This window comes from Rhinoraja longicauda, chromosome 31 (assembly GCF_053455715.1).
Source record: "Rhinoraja longicauda isolate Sanriku21f chromosome 31, sRhiLon1.1, whole genome shotgun sequence".
Lineage (NCBI taxonomy): Eukaryota > Metazoa > Chordata > Chondrichthyes > Rajiformes > Arhynchobatidae > Rhinoraja > Rhinoraja longicauda.
The window spans coordinates 14,351,395-14,371,796 of NC_135983.1; the positions used below are offsets into that span (position 1 = coordinate 14,351,395).

Sequence of the window (20,402 nt, forward strand, 5' to 3'; positions counted from 1 at the left end):
CCAAAAATATTAAATCTGTTTCTCTCTATATACACGCTGCCTGGCCTGCTGAATAATCCAGCCTGTCATCATTTTTATTTCAGATTGCCTGCATCTGCTTTTCAATATTGGAAATTATGGTGCAAATCAAGATACTCTGGAGAAATCTGCCAATTATTTACAGTTACTTTCATCACCCAAGTTAGGACTTTCATCTGCATATCCAAACTGGACAGATGATCTAATTGGCCCTTTTGGGCTTTATTACTATTTATGAATTTATTATTATTTTCATATGCGAGAATTGAACATAGATCTGTTGAATCTCCAAGTGAACAAAGGTATGAATTTGAGGGATTTAGCAAATGAATAATAAAGGGAAAGCCTTATTTACAACAGGTCACTTCCATTTATTTAAAATAGTTTGCTCACCTTTTGTTGATACCCAAATTGTGACAGGGTCAAATTCTTGGTTAGTCAGTTATTTGTGAAGTCTAATAGCAATATTCTGGTAAAAGGCTCCTAACTTTGTTCTTAAACTGCAGAACAGAAGGTGGCAAGGGGAAAACAAGGAAGAAATATCTATATTAAATTGGGCACTATAATTTTCCAAATTTTAAGTTGCATTTTTTTAAAAATAGGCTTGCCTCCATTACATTGTTTAAATATTTACTTTAGGTATCAATGCCTTTAAAGGTTTTGAAATAATTAGAAAGTTGCTTAAATTTATAATAATAATAAAAAATCATAGCCTGTTAAAAGTTTCAGTGGCAATTCTAGATTTACAAGCCTGTTGATCCACTAAAGAGCAAACAGGTCAGATTCATGTCATACACATCAGTGTGCAATGAAATTCCTTGTTTACATGATGGTCATAAGAGTACTCAGTAGACATGATAATGATCAATGCAATAATAAATACATAATGTAATGTGTAATGTAATGTATTCATTATATTGGTAAAAAAATATATTATTTTTATTTTTTGGAAAATATTGCTATTTTGCAAATATACTGAATTCACTGAAGTGTACTGTGCGAGCGTTGCTTCATGTATTACTTTTAGTCAGATGAGATACAGAATGGCAACAAATGATAATATGTTTGGAACGGGAGAAAAAAATAAGCTGTTAGCAAGTTTTCGGCAAGATAATAGAAAAATCATAAATGTGTCAATGATGTGAATTCTTGTCCATTCTGCAGGGGCCTGTAACACGACAGAATTTTGCATTAGGTTCAAGAGGGGCGCAGTTCAATTTGAACCAGCGTTTGCAATCCAAACAAAGGAAACTGAAGATTTGAGCCTGATAAAATAAGTTCCAAAGATTTACATTCCTGAGTTTTGAAAAGGTGGTTCTGGAGGTCATGATTGCACCAATTATAACCTGTCAAAACATGGCATATTCTGGTGTGATTCCAGTAGACTGGAGGATAACAAACATTTCTAAGTTTGTTAAGTAGGAATGCAAGTAGTGATGAGGATGCAAATACCTTTAAGGGGATATAGAAAACTGAGAAATTGGGCAACTATATGATAGATGGAGTGCAATGTGAAAAAATAAGAGGTTATCGACTAGAAAAATCAGAAATACTGATTATTTTTTAAAAGGTGAGAGATTGGAAAAGATTGATGTTCAAAGAGATTGTAGTGCCCTTGCACATGTCACCAATGTGCAGATACAGCAGCAAGAGTAAAGGTATTTTAAAACAATATTTTAGGGATTTGGTGAGACCTCATCAGGAATATCATGTCTAGTTTTAATTTCCTGACCTAAAAAGGGTATACATGTATAAAGGGAGTGCAGCATTGATTCACTGGACTGGTTGCTGGGATGGCAGGTCTTTCATAGAAGGACAGATTGAGTAAAATAGACCTCTATTCTCTAGAGTTCAGAAGAATAAAGAATCATTGAAGGAGAGAAAATTCTTACTGGGTTTGATAGGGCAGATGCAGGGAGGTTATTTCTCCTGACCAAGGTGGCCAGAATTAAGGAGCAGTCTCAAAATAAGGAGTAGTCTATTCAGATTAGAAAAAAAGAGAAATTTCATTCCAATGACTGTGAATCTTTGGAATTCCAAATCCAAACAGCTCTGCAGCCTCAATCATCAAATACATTTGAAGCAATGATTGCTAGTTGTCTGGAAATGACAGAAATCAAGAATTGTGGGGATAAAAGAAAAAAACCCTGGTTTTGTTGGTAGCCCTGGTTTTGTTGAATGGCGTAGGCTCAAGAGGCCAAAATAGACTAACTCTAATCCAATTCATAGTTTTCATATCCTTGTGCATTTGTTGTTGTCATAAACTAATCTACAATGAGTATGCTCACTGTCTTGGTTGAAAATCACAAATCCAAGGTTTTTAATTACTTGGATTTGTGATTTTCAACCAAGATAGTGAGCATACTCATTGCAGATTAGTTTATGACAACAACAAGTGCACAAGGATATGAAAACTATGAATTGGATTATAGTTAGTCTATTTTGTCATGTACATTTTTAAAAGACGAAGTCCTTTTTTTTCTCCAAAAGTCACTTGGTTCATTGAAAATTTCAAGACAACTTGGCGGCACAGTGGCGCAGTGATAGAGTTGCTGCCTTACAGCGCTCGGTTCAATCCTGACTACAGGTGCTTGGCTGTATGGAGTTTGTATGTTCTCCCCATGATTTGCATGGGTTTTCTACATGATTTCTGGTTTCCTCCCACACTCCAAAGATGTACATGTTTGTAGGTTAATTGGCTCAGTATAATTGTACATTGTCCCTAGTGTGTGTAGGATAGCGTTAGTATGCAGGGATCGCTGATCGGCGCTGACTCGGTAGGTCGAAGGGCCTGTTTCCACGCTGTATATCTAAATTAAACTAAATTGAACATAACACTGATGTGCCCAGAAACTGAACCCATTTGTTCTCATTTTTAAGGACAAAATATGCATGAAAATCTCCTTGCATATGTTTCCAAGAATTATACACATAACCACATGATGCATATAGTCCTGTCCATCAGAAAGAGAGATGGGAAGGTTGCGATTACAGTTATGCAGCGGGCAGGTACAGTGTACTCCACACTTCAATCTCCAGCAACAATGAAATTGCTGCTGTGATTTCTGTGGACAATAAAAACAGGTAGTGTTTCAGTGCACCAAGGGGTAAATCACTAATTATTCCTAAGGTGTATTATAACATGTAATTATAATTTTCTGGGGGTTTCTAATATGGGTGTTAATGCCAAAGGCAAGACCTGTTTAATAATTGGAATTAACTTTTAAGGCACTATTTTTTGTTGGATAAGGATGCTACAGAATGTGGAGGAATGAAAGTAATTGAAATTCAGGATTACCCAAAATCTAACAGAAGCATAAAATAATTTTAAAGGGTTGAATGGCCAATTCCTATTAATGTTTATGCTAACCAGAAATTATCCAGAAATTATCCTTGCATTGGAATTAAATGCAATACTCCCCACTTAATCAATGTAGAGTTAAGTGTACACCCTGAGATGCTGCTCAAATGGTTATGTAATTAACATAAATTATTTGGTTATACATTGAAATTATAACAGTATGTGTGGTATTTATTTTTAAATATATTTTTGGTCTCTTCTTTTCAAAGCAAATTAAATGCTTTATCCTAAAAACAGTTTACCATGAATGTCCCAGAAAAGCAAATAGTTAAGTGAGCCGTACCAACCTGACATGCATAGCTCCTCTCCATTCCCTTCTTTGGCTCAAATATATAATTGTTGGAATTTGTTCTGAATTTTCCAGCTGCTTAATTTACAGTCTTTCAAGTTGTAGTTACTGCATTCAGCAGCTGATTTTGAAGATTTGGTGTGAAAAATGTTAATTCCATAACCATTTGAGCAGAGAACAGAAATATCCTAACTACGTGATAATTTGAACATGTCTGACACATCATCTACAACTCAGGAAAAGGTGATGTAAAGCAATTTCTAACAATGGAATCGGCTTAGTTTAAACAGGGGTTTACCTTTATTTATTTGATGGCTCAATCTCTATACACCAGTTTCTTCTCTTTTCTTCTGAGTCACAAATTTATTCCTGTCTATAAGTCTTTCTTATTCCTCTTCCTCTGAGTATCATATACAAAGCCTAGTTTTGATTAGAAGCTTTCCTGGAAGCTGGTACAAAAAGCTTTTTTTGCAAGGCACTTTATATAATGTGCAGCTTTGTGCATGTTCTAGAGGCTGATGCATGGCATTGAGCAGCTGCCCGTGATCAATCCAACAATTTACAGAGATCATTACCAAAATGTTCAAATTGTTAAGCAATGCTCTCATTATCTAAAACTGTGACAGAAAAATATGTTAATTTCATACAAATGAATCCCATTTGTGATATAATTGTCTTTTATTATTTCCCATCTTCCAGGAGCTTTTTTGCTTATCCATAATGGTTTTAAATTCCTGATGTCATATTTGTCTCTTTTATCTTGATTGTATTTTGTACATGTTATCTCACTTCCTTCCTGTCTCCTTTCTTTCTTTCTAGTTCCCTTTCACTCTCACAACCAGTTTCCTGTTCTCTGCATTGACCTCCACTGCCAGTTTTCATTACACCCTCTTGTACAGTTAAGCTGCCCATCATGCAGTTATTATTTCTGTTGATTTACTGTGCTGCCTGATGAAGTGATTGCAGTGACAAGGCCTGATTTCCCCTGGTGATGGCTTTAAACCAGTCTCTCATTTGCATTTACATGATCTTGCTGTGCTGCTTATGAGATCTGGATATTTATTTTCCACTTAGCTGATGTTTGATTACACTTCAATAATGCACCGCGCTACAAACTGCCGAGATGCATCTCATCCAAGTGACTGGGCTCTGCACAGGGACTGAACACTCCCCCATATTTGGGATGATGAAAGGAGAAGCTCCATGAAAAATAAAATGTTTCTGGAATCAAAATGTGAAATGTACAGTGGAAGTTTTAACTCTTTGTATACCAAATTTCCCAGACACGAGGCAGAATGTGAATGTCTACTAACTACAGAAATTTGATGCAATATTTATTTAAGATCTTTAAAAAAATGCATCCTAAGTACCCAGGATGACTTGCTCGGTAAATGTGTTTTGTCATATTGAGCCAAACACACCAGTAATATCTTACTTTTATCTTCGATCTCAGTTTGTTTACGTCAGCCATGAGCAATTGAAGATTTCATCAACCAGGCTAGAAAAGGGAAACATAGGGAATTGTAGATGTTAGAATCTTGAGTAAAACACAAAGTTCTGGAGTAATTCAGCAGGTCAGACAGCATCCGTGTAGGGAACGGATAGGGGATGTTTCAGGTCGGGACCTTCTTCAGACTGACTGTAGTGGGGGTGGCTAGCTGTAAAACAGGGGAGGAGGAGGGAGGATAAAGCCTGGTGAGTGATAGGTGGATACAGGTGAAGGGAGTTTTGATTGCCTTGTCTACCCATCTGCCAATCAAAAGCTCCCTCACCTGTATCCAACCTTTAAATTAGTCTGTTTTAGATCTCAATTTTGAGGTGCAAGTTTATGTTAATTTAGATTAATTTCTTGATAACACATTTTCTAATTGTTTAATGGACAGATACAACATCTTTGAGTCAAGCCGAGTAAAATGAACCTCAGGAATCACTGCTCAAGGGTTAAATATGTCAGGGCATTTGCTGAGGTACAACAATTGGTCTTAGACTCTGGGCCAGAAGAAGAAAAGAGAAGCAGGCATGTTTCTGACTCCTGATCTTTGTCCACTGATAACTTCTGTAAAACGTGTATGAAAATTGTTTCTTTGACATCTTCTGAGAAAGAAGAATTTATTGATACTTGTTTAGGGTCGTACGAAGGACAGTCACTTGGTTGAATTAATGAATAGATGCTGATGTCTTATTTAACTCTGATCAGCTCTTTCATTATCCAGCCAGCATGTTCACTTTCAGGTGATCAGAATGCAGAGATGGTATGGTACATTTTTATTCTTGAGCCATATACTCAGTCCTAAAGTTTAGCTCTGCATGTTAACCAGTCTTTGTGTGTATTACCATATGAGGAGGGTACAGATATATCAAAGACTGACCTCTTAAATCATTTCTTATAGCATCTCACAAAAGGGTAAGTATACAGCATTGAAAGAGGCATGGGATTATAATCCCTGGTCAATTTCTTAGTTACAAATGGAACTTGGAACAGAAGGACCTAGAAAGGCAAATAGATTACATGTCTAAATAAAACTTCCATTGAATACAAGATTACATTGTAGCTTGTAGACATTATAAAATTATAATCACAAAATACTGCCATTAAAGCTTTAAGAGGGAATGCAGCAATAAATAGATTATCGAAGCTTCTGAAATGTAATGCTGATTTAACATAATTTGTTTTTAAATATTTAGTTCTTGAAGCAATTATTCATTTTATATCGAAATGTTTCCAGTTTTGCCTTGAGTTGAGAAAGCAGACCTCAGTTATTTTAACACTCAGCTGTTTATTTAAGCACTAACCTGCATTATGAACCAATAATCACAAGAGCCAGAAATAATTTATGGAGTGTTTAATTTGTAGAGCAAGAGTACTTGCAAGAGCACTGCATGCTCTGCTAATTATCTGGCTTTAACAACTTGGAGATATCCCTCTGTTTCGTTTGTCCAAGATGTAACCCATTATCACCTCAGATGGTCTATCTTCAAAGCGGTGATTTAACATTCAAAGGTTGAACTTTACTATCATTGATTCATTTGGGACAACATCTCCTCCAGCAGAGAATCTTTTAAAAATATTAACCAGTTCCTCTCAACAAACACAATACTGTGAATTTAGGTAGGATACTTAAGAAAGGTTCATTCCTGTTTGGAAAAATGTTTGAAGACATAGAGATATCAGGATGGATGACTGAAAGCTGCATCGTGTCTGGTATTAATTTGTTTCTTAAAGTGAAATTGAAAACTGGAGGAATATAGGAAGGAATTTGAGAACATGAGCTCTGCAATCGAAGATAGAAGGCAAAGAGGGGAGGTGTACAGGCAATGGGAATCACATGGCTATTTTAACAATGGCACTAATTAAGTGTCTAGCTGATGCTAGAGAAGACTTTTATCCATATATTTGGTATGACTTGGAACTGTAATTGTTTCCCCCATTTGGGCTTTTAGCTCACTCCCTGAGTCAAACCTGCTTCAATTTGTCAGCAGAATCTCACTGGTTTGCTATCTGGTTCAGGGAAGAAAATCCAATGTCTTTGATGTGGCCAAATATGCCTTCCAATCTGTTGATTGAATCTTAAATGATCTCTGAAGTGACCTACTCTAATTAATGGATAATGGGAAAAATCCACATCTTATGAACGAATGTGAAAAAAATAAAGCTGGAGGTCGTGTCACTTGGTGAAATAGCAGAGGTACTGGCAAGGCCAGCTCCAAGGTTGCAAGACATTTGCTGCAAACAGACACTTAGTATGAAGTAGGATAGAGTCAGTGGCAAGGGAACAGAGTTTGTGGTGGATACCAAAGATGATAGCTTCAGTCTTCCCAATATTTAGTGTCAGAGAATTTCTGCTTCTCCAGTACTGAATGTTGCACAAGCAGGGTGAGACACACATATCTGCTAATGTAAGTGACATATTTGAGACTAGGAGCAGCTTGTCTGTCTTGCTTTTCAGCCACAGATATATATAGTGAAGGCAAACAAGAAAGGAGCAGCTGCAAAATATTTGTCACCAAAACAATCTGTAGAAATTCGCTGCTTCCAAAACATTGTGCAAGATATTGCATATTTGTAGATGGTTGTATTTTTAACCACAGCGAGTGGTCCTTATAATTTAACCCTGAAATGATGGGATTAACACTTGCTCCAAAACAACAAATATAATCAGTTTCTTATTTTAACTCACAGAATTCTAGACTGTAAATATATAATATATATATATTAAGGTTTTGTATATTTGTGTAATTGGACAATATTCAGCATTGGAAACTGACAGGTAAGCATTTGTGGTGCTGCTGTTAAGTGACAGAAAACACACAGATTTTGAAAGCTGCAAAAGACATCTCGGATCAAATGCTCCCTTTCTCATTATGAATAAGGGGGAAATTCTGCCCTCGGTAGTCAAAAAGTAGACATGCTGTATTTTGATTGCATGTCAAATATGCTTTCCATGCCAGATGCTATAATTTTAATATACAGTTCCAATTTAGCTATGTTTCCTTTCTTTAAATGTTACATGTACACTAGATTTGCCCGGATTAAAAGTACACTAAAGCACTTTGCTTATTAAATAATATGCATGTTGTTCAGTCTGCCACATACAGTATTGCAGTATCTATGCAGTATCTATAAATCATCAGTAAAATCAAAACATTTTTTTTTCTACAGAGTGAATGAGAAATGGATTGGAATAGATGTTTCAGCACCATGGTTAGGTTGGTGACATTTTCACATCATCAACCCGCTTCCTGATTATTGAACGTACCAAAAAAACAATTCCTTTACATTGGCAATTGTACTCAGAACTGCCAAAAAATTTCATTTTTAGTTTTTTTAAGATGTAGTATGAAAATGGGCCCTTCAAGTCCAAGTCCATGCCAATATTCGATCAATCATTTGCAATGTTTCTATGTTATTCCACTATCGCATCCACTCTGTACACACAAGGGGCAATTTTACAGTCAAATCTATATACTAAAACTCTTGTTTGTTTGTTTGTTCCTGAACTACAGCCAAAATGGTACACGATAGAGTGACAATTTTAGGCCCACCTTACTCACCGTCATCCCTTTGGTGCTAATGGAAGAAGTTTAATTGAAATCGGTGTTATTTTTTTAAAGTTATACACATTTTAAAGTTTAAATCTATCTCCTAGGGAGGGAGGGGGAGGGAGGATAAGGGGGATGGACGGAGGGGAAAGGGGGGTGGAGAGAGGGGCAGAAGGGAGGGGGGAGTGGAGGGGGGAGGGAGGAGTGGGGAGGGGAGGAAGGAGGGAATGGGGGGAGGGTGTAGAGGGGAGGGGGGAGTGGGGGAGGAGAGGGTGCTGCACCAATGCAAGAGAGGTTCGGGCCCAACGGGTCCACTTGGTCTAGTTAACCTATAAACCCTCCTTTGGGATGAGGGAAGAAACGAGAGCACCCAAGCAAACTCATGTTCACAGGGAGAACATGCAAACTCTACAGAGACAGCACCCAAGATCAGGATCAAAAGCAGGTCTCTGGCGCTGTGAGGCAGCAGCTCTCCCAGCAGAGTGTGGGTTATCTTAAATAAAAATCAGCAATTTGTTTTAATCAAAACTAGTTAAACATTAAATGGTGCATAGGCAGAGTAGAATTATGCTTTATTCTGCTACCATAATGTACCTGATTCAATCTCTGACCAATAATTTCAAATGTTTCTGTTTTAAGTTAATTATAAACAGATATTAGAATTTTATTGTACAGTTGCAATTTCTCTGTTTTCTTTCTTTAAAATGTTACATGCACACTAGATTTTCCTAGATTAAAAGTGCACTAAAGGTCTTCCATTTGTTAAATAATATAATGCATATTTTTCAGTGTGTTGGTAGAGCTGTTGCTTCATTAAGCCTGAGACCTGAGTCCGATCCTGACTTTGGGTACTGTCTGTGTAGATTTTTCACGTTCTCCTTGTGAATGCATGGATTTCCTTGGGTGCTCTGGTTTCCTTCAACATCCCAAAGATTCAGCTTTGTAGGTTAATTGACCCTGTAAAATTTCCCCTAGTGTGTAGTGAGTCGATGCGAAAGTGGGATAACATCAAACTATTGTGAATGGGTGATTGATGGTCGGCCTGTTTTCATACTGTTTTGGGCTGTTCTGAGTACAATTGCCATTTTAAGGAAATTGTTTTTGGCATTCTCAACAATCAGGAAGTGGATTGATGATTTTGAAAATAATTTGACACAGTAATCTTATAAAGATATATAAAATCAGGAGAGGAATAGATCGGGTAGATGCACAAATTCGCTTCCCATAGTAGGGGAATTGAGAACCAGAAGACATAGGTTTAAAGTGAAGGGGAAAAGATTAAACTTGTTCACGCAAATGGTGGTGGTGTATGGAACGGGCTGCCAGGAAATTGAGGCAGGGACTATTGCAATGTTTAAGAAACAGTTAGATAGGTACATGGATAGGACAGGTTTGGAGGGATATGGGCCAAATGCAGGCAGGTGGGACGAGTGTAGTTGGGACATATTGGCTGGTGTGGGCGTTGGGCTGAAGGGCCTGTTTCCATGCTGTAGGACTCTATGACGGCAGAGCGGAGAGCTCTTCAGCGGGTAGTCTATAGAGCCTAGAAGATTATCGGAACATAGCTACCAGCCTTGGAGGGCATCTACAACACACGATGCCTCAGAAAAGCCACCAGCATTCACAAAGACTCCTCACACCCCTGCAATAGTCTGTTCGAACTTCTACCATCTGGCAGACGCTACAAGGCCTTCTATGCCTGCACCTCCAGACTCAGGAACAGCTTCATCCCCAGGGCCATAGCTGTTCTGAACAGGTCCTGCTGAGCCAGATGGTCACATCACACAGCAAACCGGCACAGACCTACTTGCACTTTATTCTGTTTTAAAACTGTTTCTAATTTTGTTTCACTGGGTTGTCTAAATTTATGCTGATTAGCTAATTAATTTATTGCATCATATGGAAGTCGCATTCCCAATCTCGTTGTACCCCTGTACAATGACAATAAAGATAATCTTTATTGTATTGTATTGTATTGTATTTGGGAGTAAATTTATTCCGACTTAAACCAGGTGCTGAAAAAACCTCTTCCATTCCATTCCTCATTCACTCGGCAGAAAATAAGTTTTAAACAATCTATTAACGATTCAGTTATATTCTACACACACAGTACTACTGTATGCGGCAGACTGAACAACATACATGTATTAATAAAGGAAAGTGCTTTTAATATACCTTTAATCCAGGCAAATCTAGTGTGCATATAATATTTAAAGAAAGGAAACAGAGAGAATTTGGATCTCGCATCTGTTCATAATTGAACTAAAATAGAAAAACGTGAAATTGGTCTGAGATGGAATCAGGTACATTGTTGTAGAAGAATAAAACATATTTTATCCTGCCTCTGCACCGTCTGATTTTTAAACATTTTGGATGAAAACAAAATCCTGTTTTTTATTTGAGATAACTCGCACTAAAAGAGTCATACCGATTTAAGATGGCACTTTGTCTAAGCTGCCTTTGCCAGCATTTTGAAGGAGCTATTCAATTATTCCCATTTAAAGTATTTATCCAATTATTTATTTAAGTATTGCCACCTGTTCAGTTATTCCATTCAGACCTTAGCAACCAGCTGTATGAAATAAATTTTCCTTATTTTTCTTCTTTTTTGTCAAATGCCTTGAATCTGTATCCTCAGGCCAATTTATGAAAATCCTTCTTGATTCTGAACCTCTATCAAATATCCCCTTAATCTTCTCTACTTAAGGGAAGCAATCACAGTTTCTCTGGTCATTCTTGAAGTCCTTCAGTCTATGTAATATTCCTGTAAATCTCCTCTTCAACCTTGAGATGACTTTGAATCCATCTGTCTTAAGGTGTGGTCCCCAGGGCTGGCAACATCCTCCAGATGGGGCTTAAATAGTGATTTATAGGGTTTATAACAACTTCCTTGTTTTCATACTCGTGTTAAGCTAAACATCCCATTTGATTTTTAACAGTCTGTTGCCTTCAAAGATTTTGTGTACATTCTGGCCAATCCTCGGCCCATCCAATGTGGGTTTTCTTGCAACCACTTTACAACTATTCCATATACCTCTTCACATTCTTCCCGTTAAAATGGATCACTTCTCATTTATGTGTTAAATCTCCTCTGCAAATATGTCAGTTAATTTTGCCCATCTGTCTGTGTCCATCGTTGTGCTTATTACAGAGATGACATTTAAAAAAAATTAGTTATCCGAAATTATTCGTTTCAGAACTTCTTCATTTTTTTGTCATCGGAAACTTCGAAAATGAAGAAGTTCTGAAACTAATCATTTCTGATAACTAATAAGTTCAGACACTAATAATTACAGACATTCCCTCCAGCATGATACAATTCTCAATTCTTGGTTATGACTCCATCTACATTTAATCCACCTTCTCCTTTAACCTCCTGGACATCACTGGCCCTGATTTTAACAGGACGGTCGAAATTATGTACCAGGCAGATAGAAACCAGACCATGAAGCAACAGCAGCTGCATGGTGCATGTTGTTTGAGTGTCTGCATTCAAAATTGTCTGGCCTTTACAATAATTGTAGGTCATGTAAACGGTCAATCACATCTTAGGTGATAATTCGAATGGCCTGGTAAAGTGAGGCAGCACTGACTGAGTTAAAAGAAACAACTGAACTTTGCAACAGTAGGCTGTTCCCAGGAACTCAGATATCTTATTGAATACAGATTAAGCTGCAGGATGTGCAAAGTTGACCCTTCACTGTTGGGCATGAAAGACAAGTTTAGCTGCACCATTACATACATGACTAACAGAGCAAAGGGGATTCAGTATAGCAAAGGGGATTACAGAGGCATGAGGCAGGAGCTGGCCAAAATTGACTGGAAGGAGGCCCTAGCAGGGAAGACGGTAGAACAGCAATGGCAGGTATTCCTGGGAATAATGCAGAGGTTGCAGGATCAATTTATTCCAAAGAGGTGGAAAGACTCTAAGGGGAGTAAGAGACACCTGTGGCTGACAAGGGAAGTCAGGGACAGCATAAAAATTAAGGAGAGGAAGTATAACATAGCAAAGAAGAGTGGGAAGACAGAGGATTGGGACTCTTTTAAAGAGCAACAAAAGTTAACTAAAAAGGCAATACGGGGAGAAAAGATGAGGTACGAGGGTAAACTAGCCAATAATATAAAGGAGGATAGCAAAAGTTTTTTTAGGTACGTGAAGAGGAAAAAAATAGTCAAGGCAAATGTGGGTCCCTTGAAGAGAGAAGCAGGGGAATTTATTATGGGGAACAAAGAAATGGCAGACGAGTTAAACCGTTACTTTGGATCTGTCTTCACTGAGGAAGATACACACAATCTCCCAAATGTTCTAGGGGCCGGAGAGCCTAGGGTGATGGAGGAACTGAAGGAAATCCACATTAGGCAGGAAATGGTTTTGGGTAGATTGATGGGACTGAAGGCTGATAAATCCCCAGGGCCTTGTGGTCTGCATCCCAGGGTACTTAAGGAGGTGGCTCTAGAAATAGTGGAAGCATTGGAGATCATTTTTCAATGTTCTATAGATTCAGGATCAGTTCCTGTGGATTGGAGGATAGCAAATGTTATCCCACTTTTTAAGAAAGGAGGGAGAGAGAAAATGGGTAATTATAGACCAGTTAGTCTGACATCAGTGGTGGGGAAGATGCTGGAGTCAATTATAAAAGACGAAATTGCTGAGCATTTGGATAGCAGCAACAGGATCATTCCGAGTCAGCATGGATTTACGAAGGGGAAATCATGCTTGACAAATCTACTGGAATTTTTTGAGGATGTAACTAGGAAAATTGACAAGGGAGAGTCAGTGGATGTGGTGTACCTCGACTTTCAGAAAACCTTCGACAAGGTCCCACATAGGAGATTAGTGGGCAAAATTAGGGCACATGGTATTGGGGGTAGGGTACTGACATGGATAGAAAATTGGTTGACAGACAGAAAGCAAAGAGTGGGGATAAATGGGTCCCTTTCGGAATGGCAGGCAGTGACCAGTGGGGTACCGCAAGGTTCGGTGCTGGGACCCCAGCTATTTACGATATACATTAATGACTTAGACGAAGGGATTAAAAGTACCATTAGCAAATTTGCAGATGATACTAAGTTGGGGGTTAGTGTGAATTGTGAGGAAGATGCAATAAGGCTGCAGGGTGACTTGGACAGGTTGTGTGAGTGGGCGAATACATGGCAGATGCAGTTTAATGTAGATAAGTGTGAGGTTATTCACTTTGGAAGTAAGAATAGAAAGGCAGATTATTATCTGAATGGTGTCAAGTTAGGAGGAGGGGGAGTTCAACGAGATCTGGGTGTCCTAGTGCATCAGTCAATGAAAGGAAGCATGCAGGTACAGCAGGCAGTGAAGAAAGCCAATGGAATGTTGGCCTTCGTAACAAGAGGAGTTGAGTATAGGAGCAAAGAGGTCCTTCTACAGTTGTACCGGGCCCTGGTGAGACCGCACCTGGAGTACTGTGTGCAGTTTTGGTCTCCAAATTTGAGGAAGGATATTTTTGCTATGGAGTGCGTGCAGCGTAGGTTCACTAGGTTAATTCCCGGAATGGCGGGACTGTCGTATGTTGAAAGGCTGGAGCGATTGGGCTTGTATACACTGGAATTTAGAAGGAAGAGGGGGGATCTTTGTTGTGATATTGCTGGGACTACTTTGTGTATCCAAGAACTACTTTGTATGGTTGTGTATATAAGTGATTGGTGTGATTAGGCGGTCACTCTGGATCCAGGCGGCCTTGGAAGAAACAGCCTGGAGTACAAGCTGCACCATGATAACATTTTAAACATGTGCACTCGTGGTCCGTCCAGAGTCACAAGAAAGGTACAACAGGTACCGGACCACGAAGAACAACATGGTGGCAGCGGCTTGGTGTTTCGCCTAGGGAAGGAATGAAGCATGCCCGAGCAGAAAAGGTTAAAAAGAAGAAAAAAAAGAAGAAGAAAAAAGCCCTGAAGGGAAACAAAACAAAGGAAAAGTTTCCAGCTCGGTACGGGACGTTTGGAGTGTATCCCGACAGAGCCAGTGTGAGTTGGTATAGTTACCTGCTCAGTAGTCGGCGCCGAGATGACGCTGCAAGCTGCTGAGGGCGGTGCGTGTAGACCCACGTCGCGCCCCAGCACCTGTGTAGGCCCGAGATTAGAAGCCTGCGACTGCTTCGCGGGGGTGAGACCGGGAGAGCCGACACACACGGAGATGTGCGGTGACCGGGGAAGACCGACACCCATGGAGGTGTGCGGCAACTGTAGGAGACCGGGAGACCCGACACACACGGAGCTGTGCGGTGACCGGGGAAGACCGACACCCATGGAGTTGTGCGGCAACTGTAGGAGACCGGGAGACCCGACACACACGGAGATGTGCGGTGACCGGGGAAGACCGACACCCATGGAGGTGTGCGGCGACCGGGAGAGCCCCGGAGGAGACCGACACCCACGGAGGTGTGCGGCGACCGGGAGAGCCCCAGGGGAGGCTGACACCCACGGAGGTGTGCGGCGACCGGGAGACCCGACACCCACGGAGGTGTGCGGTGACCGGGGAAGACCGACACCCACGGAGGTGTGCGGCGACCGGTAAGACCGACACCCACGGAGGTGTGCGGCGACCGGGAGAGCCCTGGAGGAGACCGACACCTACGGAGGTGTGCGGCGACCGGAGGGGGTCGGCGACCGGAGGGACCGACCACCCGCGGAGGTGCAGCGGCCGGTAAGGCCGAGGCACTGCGTACTTACCCAGGCGCGTCGACCGTAGAGTCGGGACAGCCCTGGGCCCGAGGCAGCGGCAGCGCGTTCGAATTTGAGCGGCAGCGCGTTCGAATTTGAGCGGCAGCTGCCGGGAGCACCTGTGGGCGGGGCCGGGGAGCACCTGTGGGCGGGGCCAGCGGCAGCACATTCGAAAAGTTGAACTGCAGCTGCCGGGGAGCACTTGTGGGCGGGGCCAGCGCACCGCGATTACAGCAGTGCCAGCCCAGCAGTGCCAGCCCAGCAGTGGGAGCCCAGCAGTGAGAGCCCAGCAGTGAGAGCCCAGCAGTGCCAACCCAGCAGTGGGAGCCCAGCAGTGCCAGCCCAGCAGTGGGAGCCCAGCAGTGCCTGCCCAGCAGTGGGAGCCCAGCAGTGCCAGCCCAGCAGTGGGAGGCCAGCAGTGGCAGGCAAATCATGGTGGTGGAGCATCTAGAGCCTACACTACGTTTGATCTACACAGCACGTCTTCTTGAGGGGAAGATATGGAACAAAATGAATATTTTGTGTTTAATGACCTGTGTAGTGATCTGTGTAATGAAAGCTTAATGTATTATATTTGATGCTTTTATATAAATGTATATATCTGTGGAGTGACCACACGGAGTGAGTGACCACCCGGAGATGAGTGACCACATGGAGATGAGTGACCACCCGGCGATGAGTGAAATTCCGCGGAGGAGTGACCACCATGATGGCGAAAAAAAGCAATTGTGTTTAGTTGTGTTATTGGTTTTGTTTGCAAAAAGCAATGGTGTTTTGGTTTTGTTTGTTAAATATATTTTAGCCCTCGAATGGTAAAGAAAACAATTTTATATAAGACAAGGGGGATGTTGTAATATATAAGACAAGGGGGATGTTGTGATATTGCTGGGACTACTTTGTGTATCCAAGAACTACTTTGTATGGTTGTGTATATAAGTGATTGGTGTGATTAGGCGGTCACTCTGGATGCAGGTGGCCACGGAATAAACAGCCTGGAGTTGAGCTCCAGCAATGTAACCTTTTTATACACGTGTACTTGTGGTCCTTCCAGAGTCACTAAAGGCACAACAGGTACCGGACCACGAAGTACAACAATCTTATTGAAACATATAAGATAATTAGGGGATTGGACACATTAGAGGCAGGAAACATATTCCCAATGTTGGGGGAATCCAGAACAAGGGGCCACAGTTTAAGAATAAGGGGTAGGCCATTTAGAACGGAGATGAGGAAGAACTTTTTCAGTCAGAGTGGTGAAGGTGTGGAATTCTCTGCCTCAGAAGGCAGTGGAGGCCAGTTCGTTGGATGCTTTCAAGAGAGAGCTGGATAGAGCGAGTGAGGGGGTATGGGGAGAAGGCAGGAACGGGGTACTGATTGAGAGTGATCAGCCATGATCGCATTGAATGGCGGTGCTGGCTCGAAGGGCTGAATGGCCTACTGCTGCACCTATTGTCTATTGTCTATTGTCAATCCAATCAGTAGCAGGGCTTTTCTTATTTTAATGTTATCATTCATTCTCACATGGCAGTTTCGCTTTTGCCTGTACCAAGAGATAATTTCCAGTAGCCAAATAACTTACCAGCACACTTTTGGGAAGTGGGAGGAACCCTGTGAATCTTTAAGAAACACACAAGGTGAGAGGGAGAACAAGCAAACTTCATACAGATGGCACCTGTGGATCAAATGTCAGCCCATTGAATGGGGAGGTGGCAATGCTAACTGCTGCACCTTCATGCTGCCCTCTGGCTCTCCTTATCATGCTCTCAGTGCGATCGTCTGTTTCTTCCCTACACTGTTGCCTTGCACACTGTCTCTTGTCATTGGCTCTCAGTTGTTCAGCCAATGATGACACACTTCCTCAATTCCAATTGAAGCTCCTGATGCATGCTCATAACATATGCATTCTCCTGGTTATTACTTCTTTCCCCTTACATGCTATACATTTCACTCAAGAATAACCTAAATCTTCACCAGCTAGTCACAATTATCTCTTTCCTTTTCTAGGAAAGAGGAGAACATGTATTATCAGGGAGAGGGGAGGACAGGCAGAAAACCAAACAGGTCTATCACCCTGACCAAGGTAGAAGAGCAGCAATGAAGATTAGTGGGCAGCTTTGTCAGGGTTGAAGGTCGGTGGCTCCACAAAACTGGCTATCATTTGTTTACTTATATAAATTCCTCTACCACACGCTGTGCTATCTATCTTCTATCTGCTGCTATCTATCTTCTCATTACTTTCTCATTACTCAAGACGACTTAATTATTGACTAATTTGTAGCGATCAGTCTCCATAATTTTTCCTGAAAGAGACCGAGGTGTTTGAGAAAAAATATTGCGATGGAGCACTATGAAAGTCCCTTACCAAGACTTATTTTAAATTATTTAAATTACTTTAAAATATTATGGTCTGAAAGAAAGCTATCCAATTTACATTTAAGTTACGAATGCTTCCATTGTTTTCCAACATAATCTATTTCAAAGATTTCCTACATGCTCAATGAAAAAGTAATTCCACTTCAGAGCTTTAAATTTACTCTCCCTCGAAGTCAAGCCATGTTCTTAGGTTCTGCTGATCAGTACAAAGTAAAATAATTCACCATGGTCTACATTATCCTATCCCTTAGAATACTATAAACAGCAAACAATTCAAGTTTCTGACCTTTCCCATGAACATATACCCAATTGGTATAAGTATTCCTCTCCAATCCAGTCCATTCATCAATCCCACTATTCATTTGTTGATCTCATCTGTATTTTTCAACAAACTTGTACATTTAAATTGTGATAACCACAATTTATTTGCATTTGTTATGGATTTATCAACTGATGCATAAAGTATGGTACTTCCTGGCTCTGAAAAAAATCTTGAATTCAGTGTAACAATTAATATTTGATCTTTTCTTTTGAACTTTCCCATTGGATATATATAAAGTTCAATTCAACTTACAGTACAATCTCGTTTGGATCAACAATATCTGTTACCCAATACAGTTATTCATTGAGAATGTTCCTGATTCCAAACGAGCTCTGTGGAAATGAATATATATGTATATGTATATATATGTATATCTATATATATATATATATATACACACACACACACACACACGGACTGTCTTTAAAAGAAAAACTTCTGGGAATAGGAAGCCAGAAAGCAAGTTATCTGATCAGTCCCCCAATTTTAACATATGCTTTATGGACAGAGTGTTGTTGAGATTGCAGTGGTGGCTGGGTTAAACAAAGGGAAGAAATTAAAATGTACTTTTAGAAGTCCTACTGGGAATGTAATTATACTGATATAAAAATCACTTAAATTGTAAACAATGTAAAAACGTTTCTATAATCTGAGTAGACAGGTATGCTGTTATTGTGATTATTATTTGAAAAAGCTATTATCAACATAGAGGCTGATTGTTTACTATCCTGGATCTTAAGCAAAATGGTCATTCTAGTCTTTTGTAATCCAGAAACAATAGTCCTAAATGCTTTCAGTTTTTACATAATTCGCTATTTCAAATTTATAACAAAGGCTTCATTTTTGATAATGCTTTGACAGTGGGGGAAGAACTGATTGATTTTAAGTTAACATTTACACGTTGATCGGTTTTCAAGACAGCTTATAACGTTTTTTTAATTGTGTGGAAAAGTATAAAACATTTGCATTTATAGACCAGTTACTACAACATTTTCATTTTAGATTGCCTTACAATTGATTTTTATCAATATTTCTTTACTGACCTTAAACTATGTAATAGTATTGGCTAGTATTTTTTCTCATAAGATTTTCATTTGAGAAATATTTAATGTAAGTGAGTCAAATAATAATGACTAAGTATTGCATTTCATCACTTTTTGGTGCATTAAGCAGATAGTGTGAGACAAATCATCATTTGATTTCTCCAACTAGCCTGTGCGACATTGATGCCTGTCTTTGGTATTCCCATTTGCCCACATTAGGCCTGTATGCCTCTTTTTCTATCTGTACCTGTTTAAATGTCCTTTGTACTTGCCTCTGCCACCCCCTCTGGCAACCTCTTCCACAACCACTAACTTTTGTGGAAAAAATTGGCCCTCAGATCTCCTTTAAATTTCTCTGCTCTCAGCTTAAACCAATACCCTATTTGTAGAAACAAGGAACTGCAGATGCTAGTTTACAAAAATAGACACAAGGTGCTGGAGCAACTCAGCGGGTCATCTCATTACGACCCGAAAGGTCATCTATTCATGTTCTCCAGGGATGTGCCTGACCCGTTGAGTTACTCCATGTTGAGTCTTTTTTTTACCTATGACCTCCACTTTTAGACTTCCCTAGAATGGGGAAGACTCTGATAATCTATCCTATTTATGTCTCTCATAATCTTATAAACCTCAAGAAGATCACCTGTCAGCATTTTATGCTCCAGTGAGAACAAACCCACTCTATCCAATCTCTCCTTGTAACTAAAGACCAATCCAGGCAACATGATGGCGAATCTCTTTTGCACTCTTTCTAATGTCACCACATCCTTCCTGTAGTGTGGTAACCAGAACTGTACCTAATACTCAAGTGCAGCCGAACCAATGTTTAGAACAGCTGCTAAAGGGCATCCCAACTCCTAACTAAAAGTCTTAGCCAATGGAGGCAAGTATGGTAAACTTTCTTCACTACTTTATCTATCTTGCCATTTTCAGGAAACTGTGAACTTGCACGCCAAGGTCTCTCTGTACATCAGCACTCCTATGTTATCAACTATTTGATGTTTGTCATAACAGTTGTAGGAGCCATTTTGCAGTTATTAGTTATTTTTGCTTATTAATATCACTACCTTGTATTCTGCTGTAGTTTGGACACTATAGAGTTAATGCAATGCTTACGTAGGGGCTGGGCGGAGCCAGAGTACGGGCAGTTGGGTACGTGCGGGCATAGTGGGTGAGCTGGGAGGTGCTGACAGAGGGTCAGCTAGAAGCTCCGCCAAAAGATTTATCAGCCATGATGTAATCGCCTGTAAGTTTTATTAACTA

General features: G+C 40.1%; 2 protein-coding genes across 3 annotated transcripts in view; one reads left to right on the forward strand and one right to left on the reverse strand.

Moving 5' to 3' along the window:
• The window catches only part of cfap77 (cilia and flagella associated protein 77), a 115,805-nt gene that overhangs the window by 61,023 nt on the left and 34,380 nt on the right, over positions 1–20,402 (reverse strand). The window contains exon 1 of one of the 2 annotated variants that reach the window (XM_078425839.1): positions 3,667–3,736. The exons of the other annotated variant lie outside the window; for it this stretch is intronic. Within the exon in view, the coding sequence (XP_078281965.1) occupies positions 3,667–3,690 (24 nt within the window). The 5' untranslated portion in view covers positions 3,691–3,736. Of the gene's footprint in view, positions 1–3,666; positions 3,737–20,402 lie in introns of those variants that run through there. 2 annotated transcript variants of the gene reach the window in all.
• LOC144608248 (uncharacterized) overlaps positions 1–20,402 on the forward strand; it is a 57,249-nt gene that overhangs the window by 4,410 nt on the left and 32,437 nt on the right. The window lies entirely within an intron of this gene.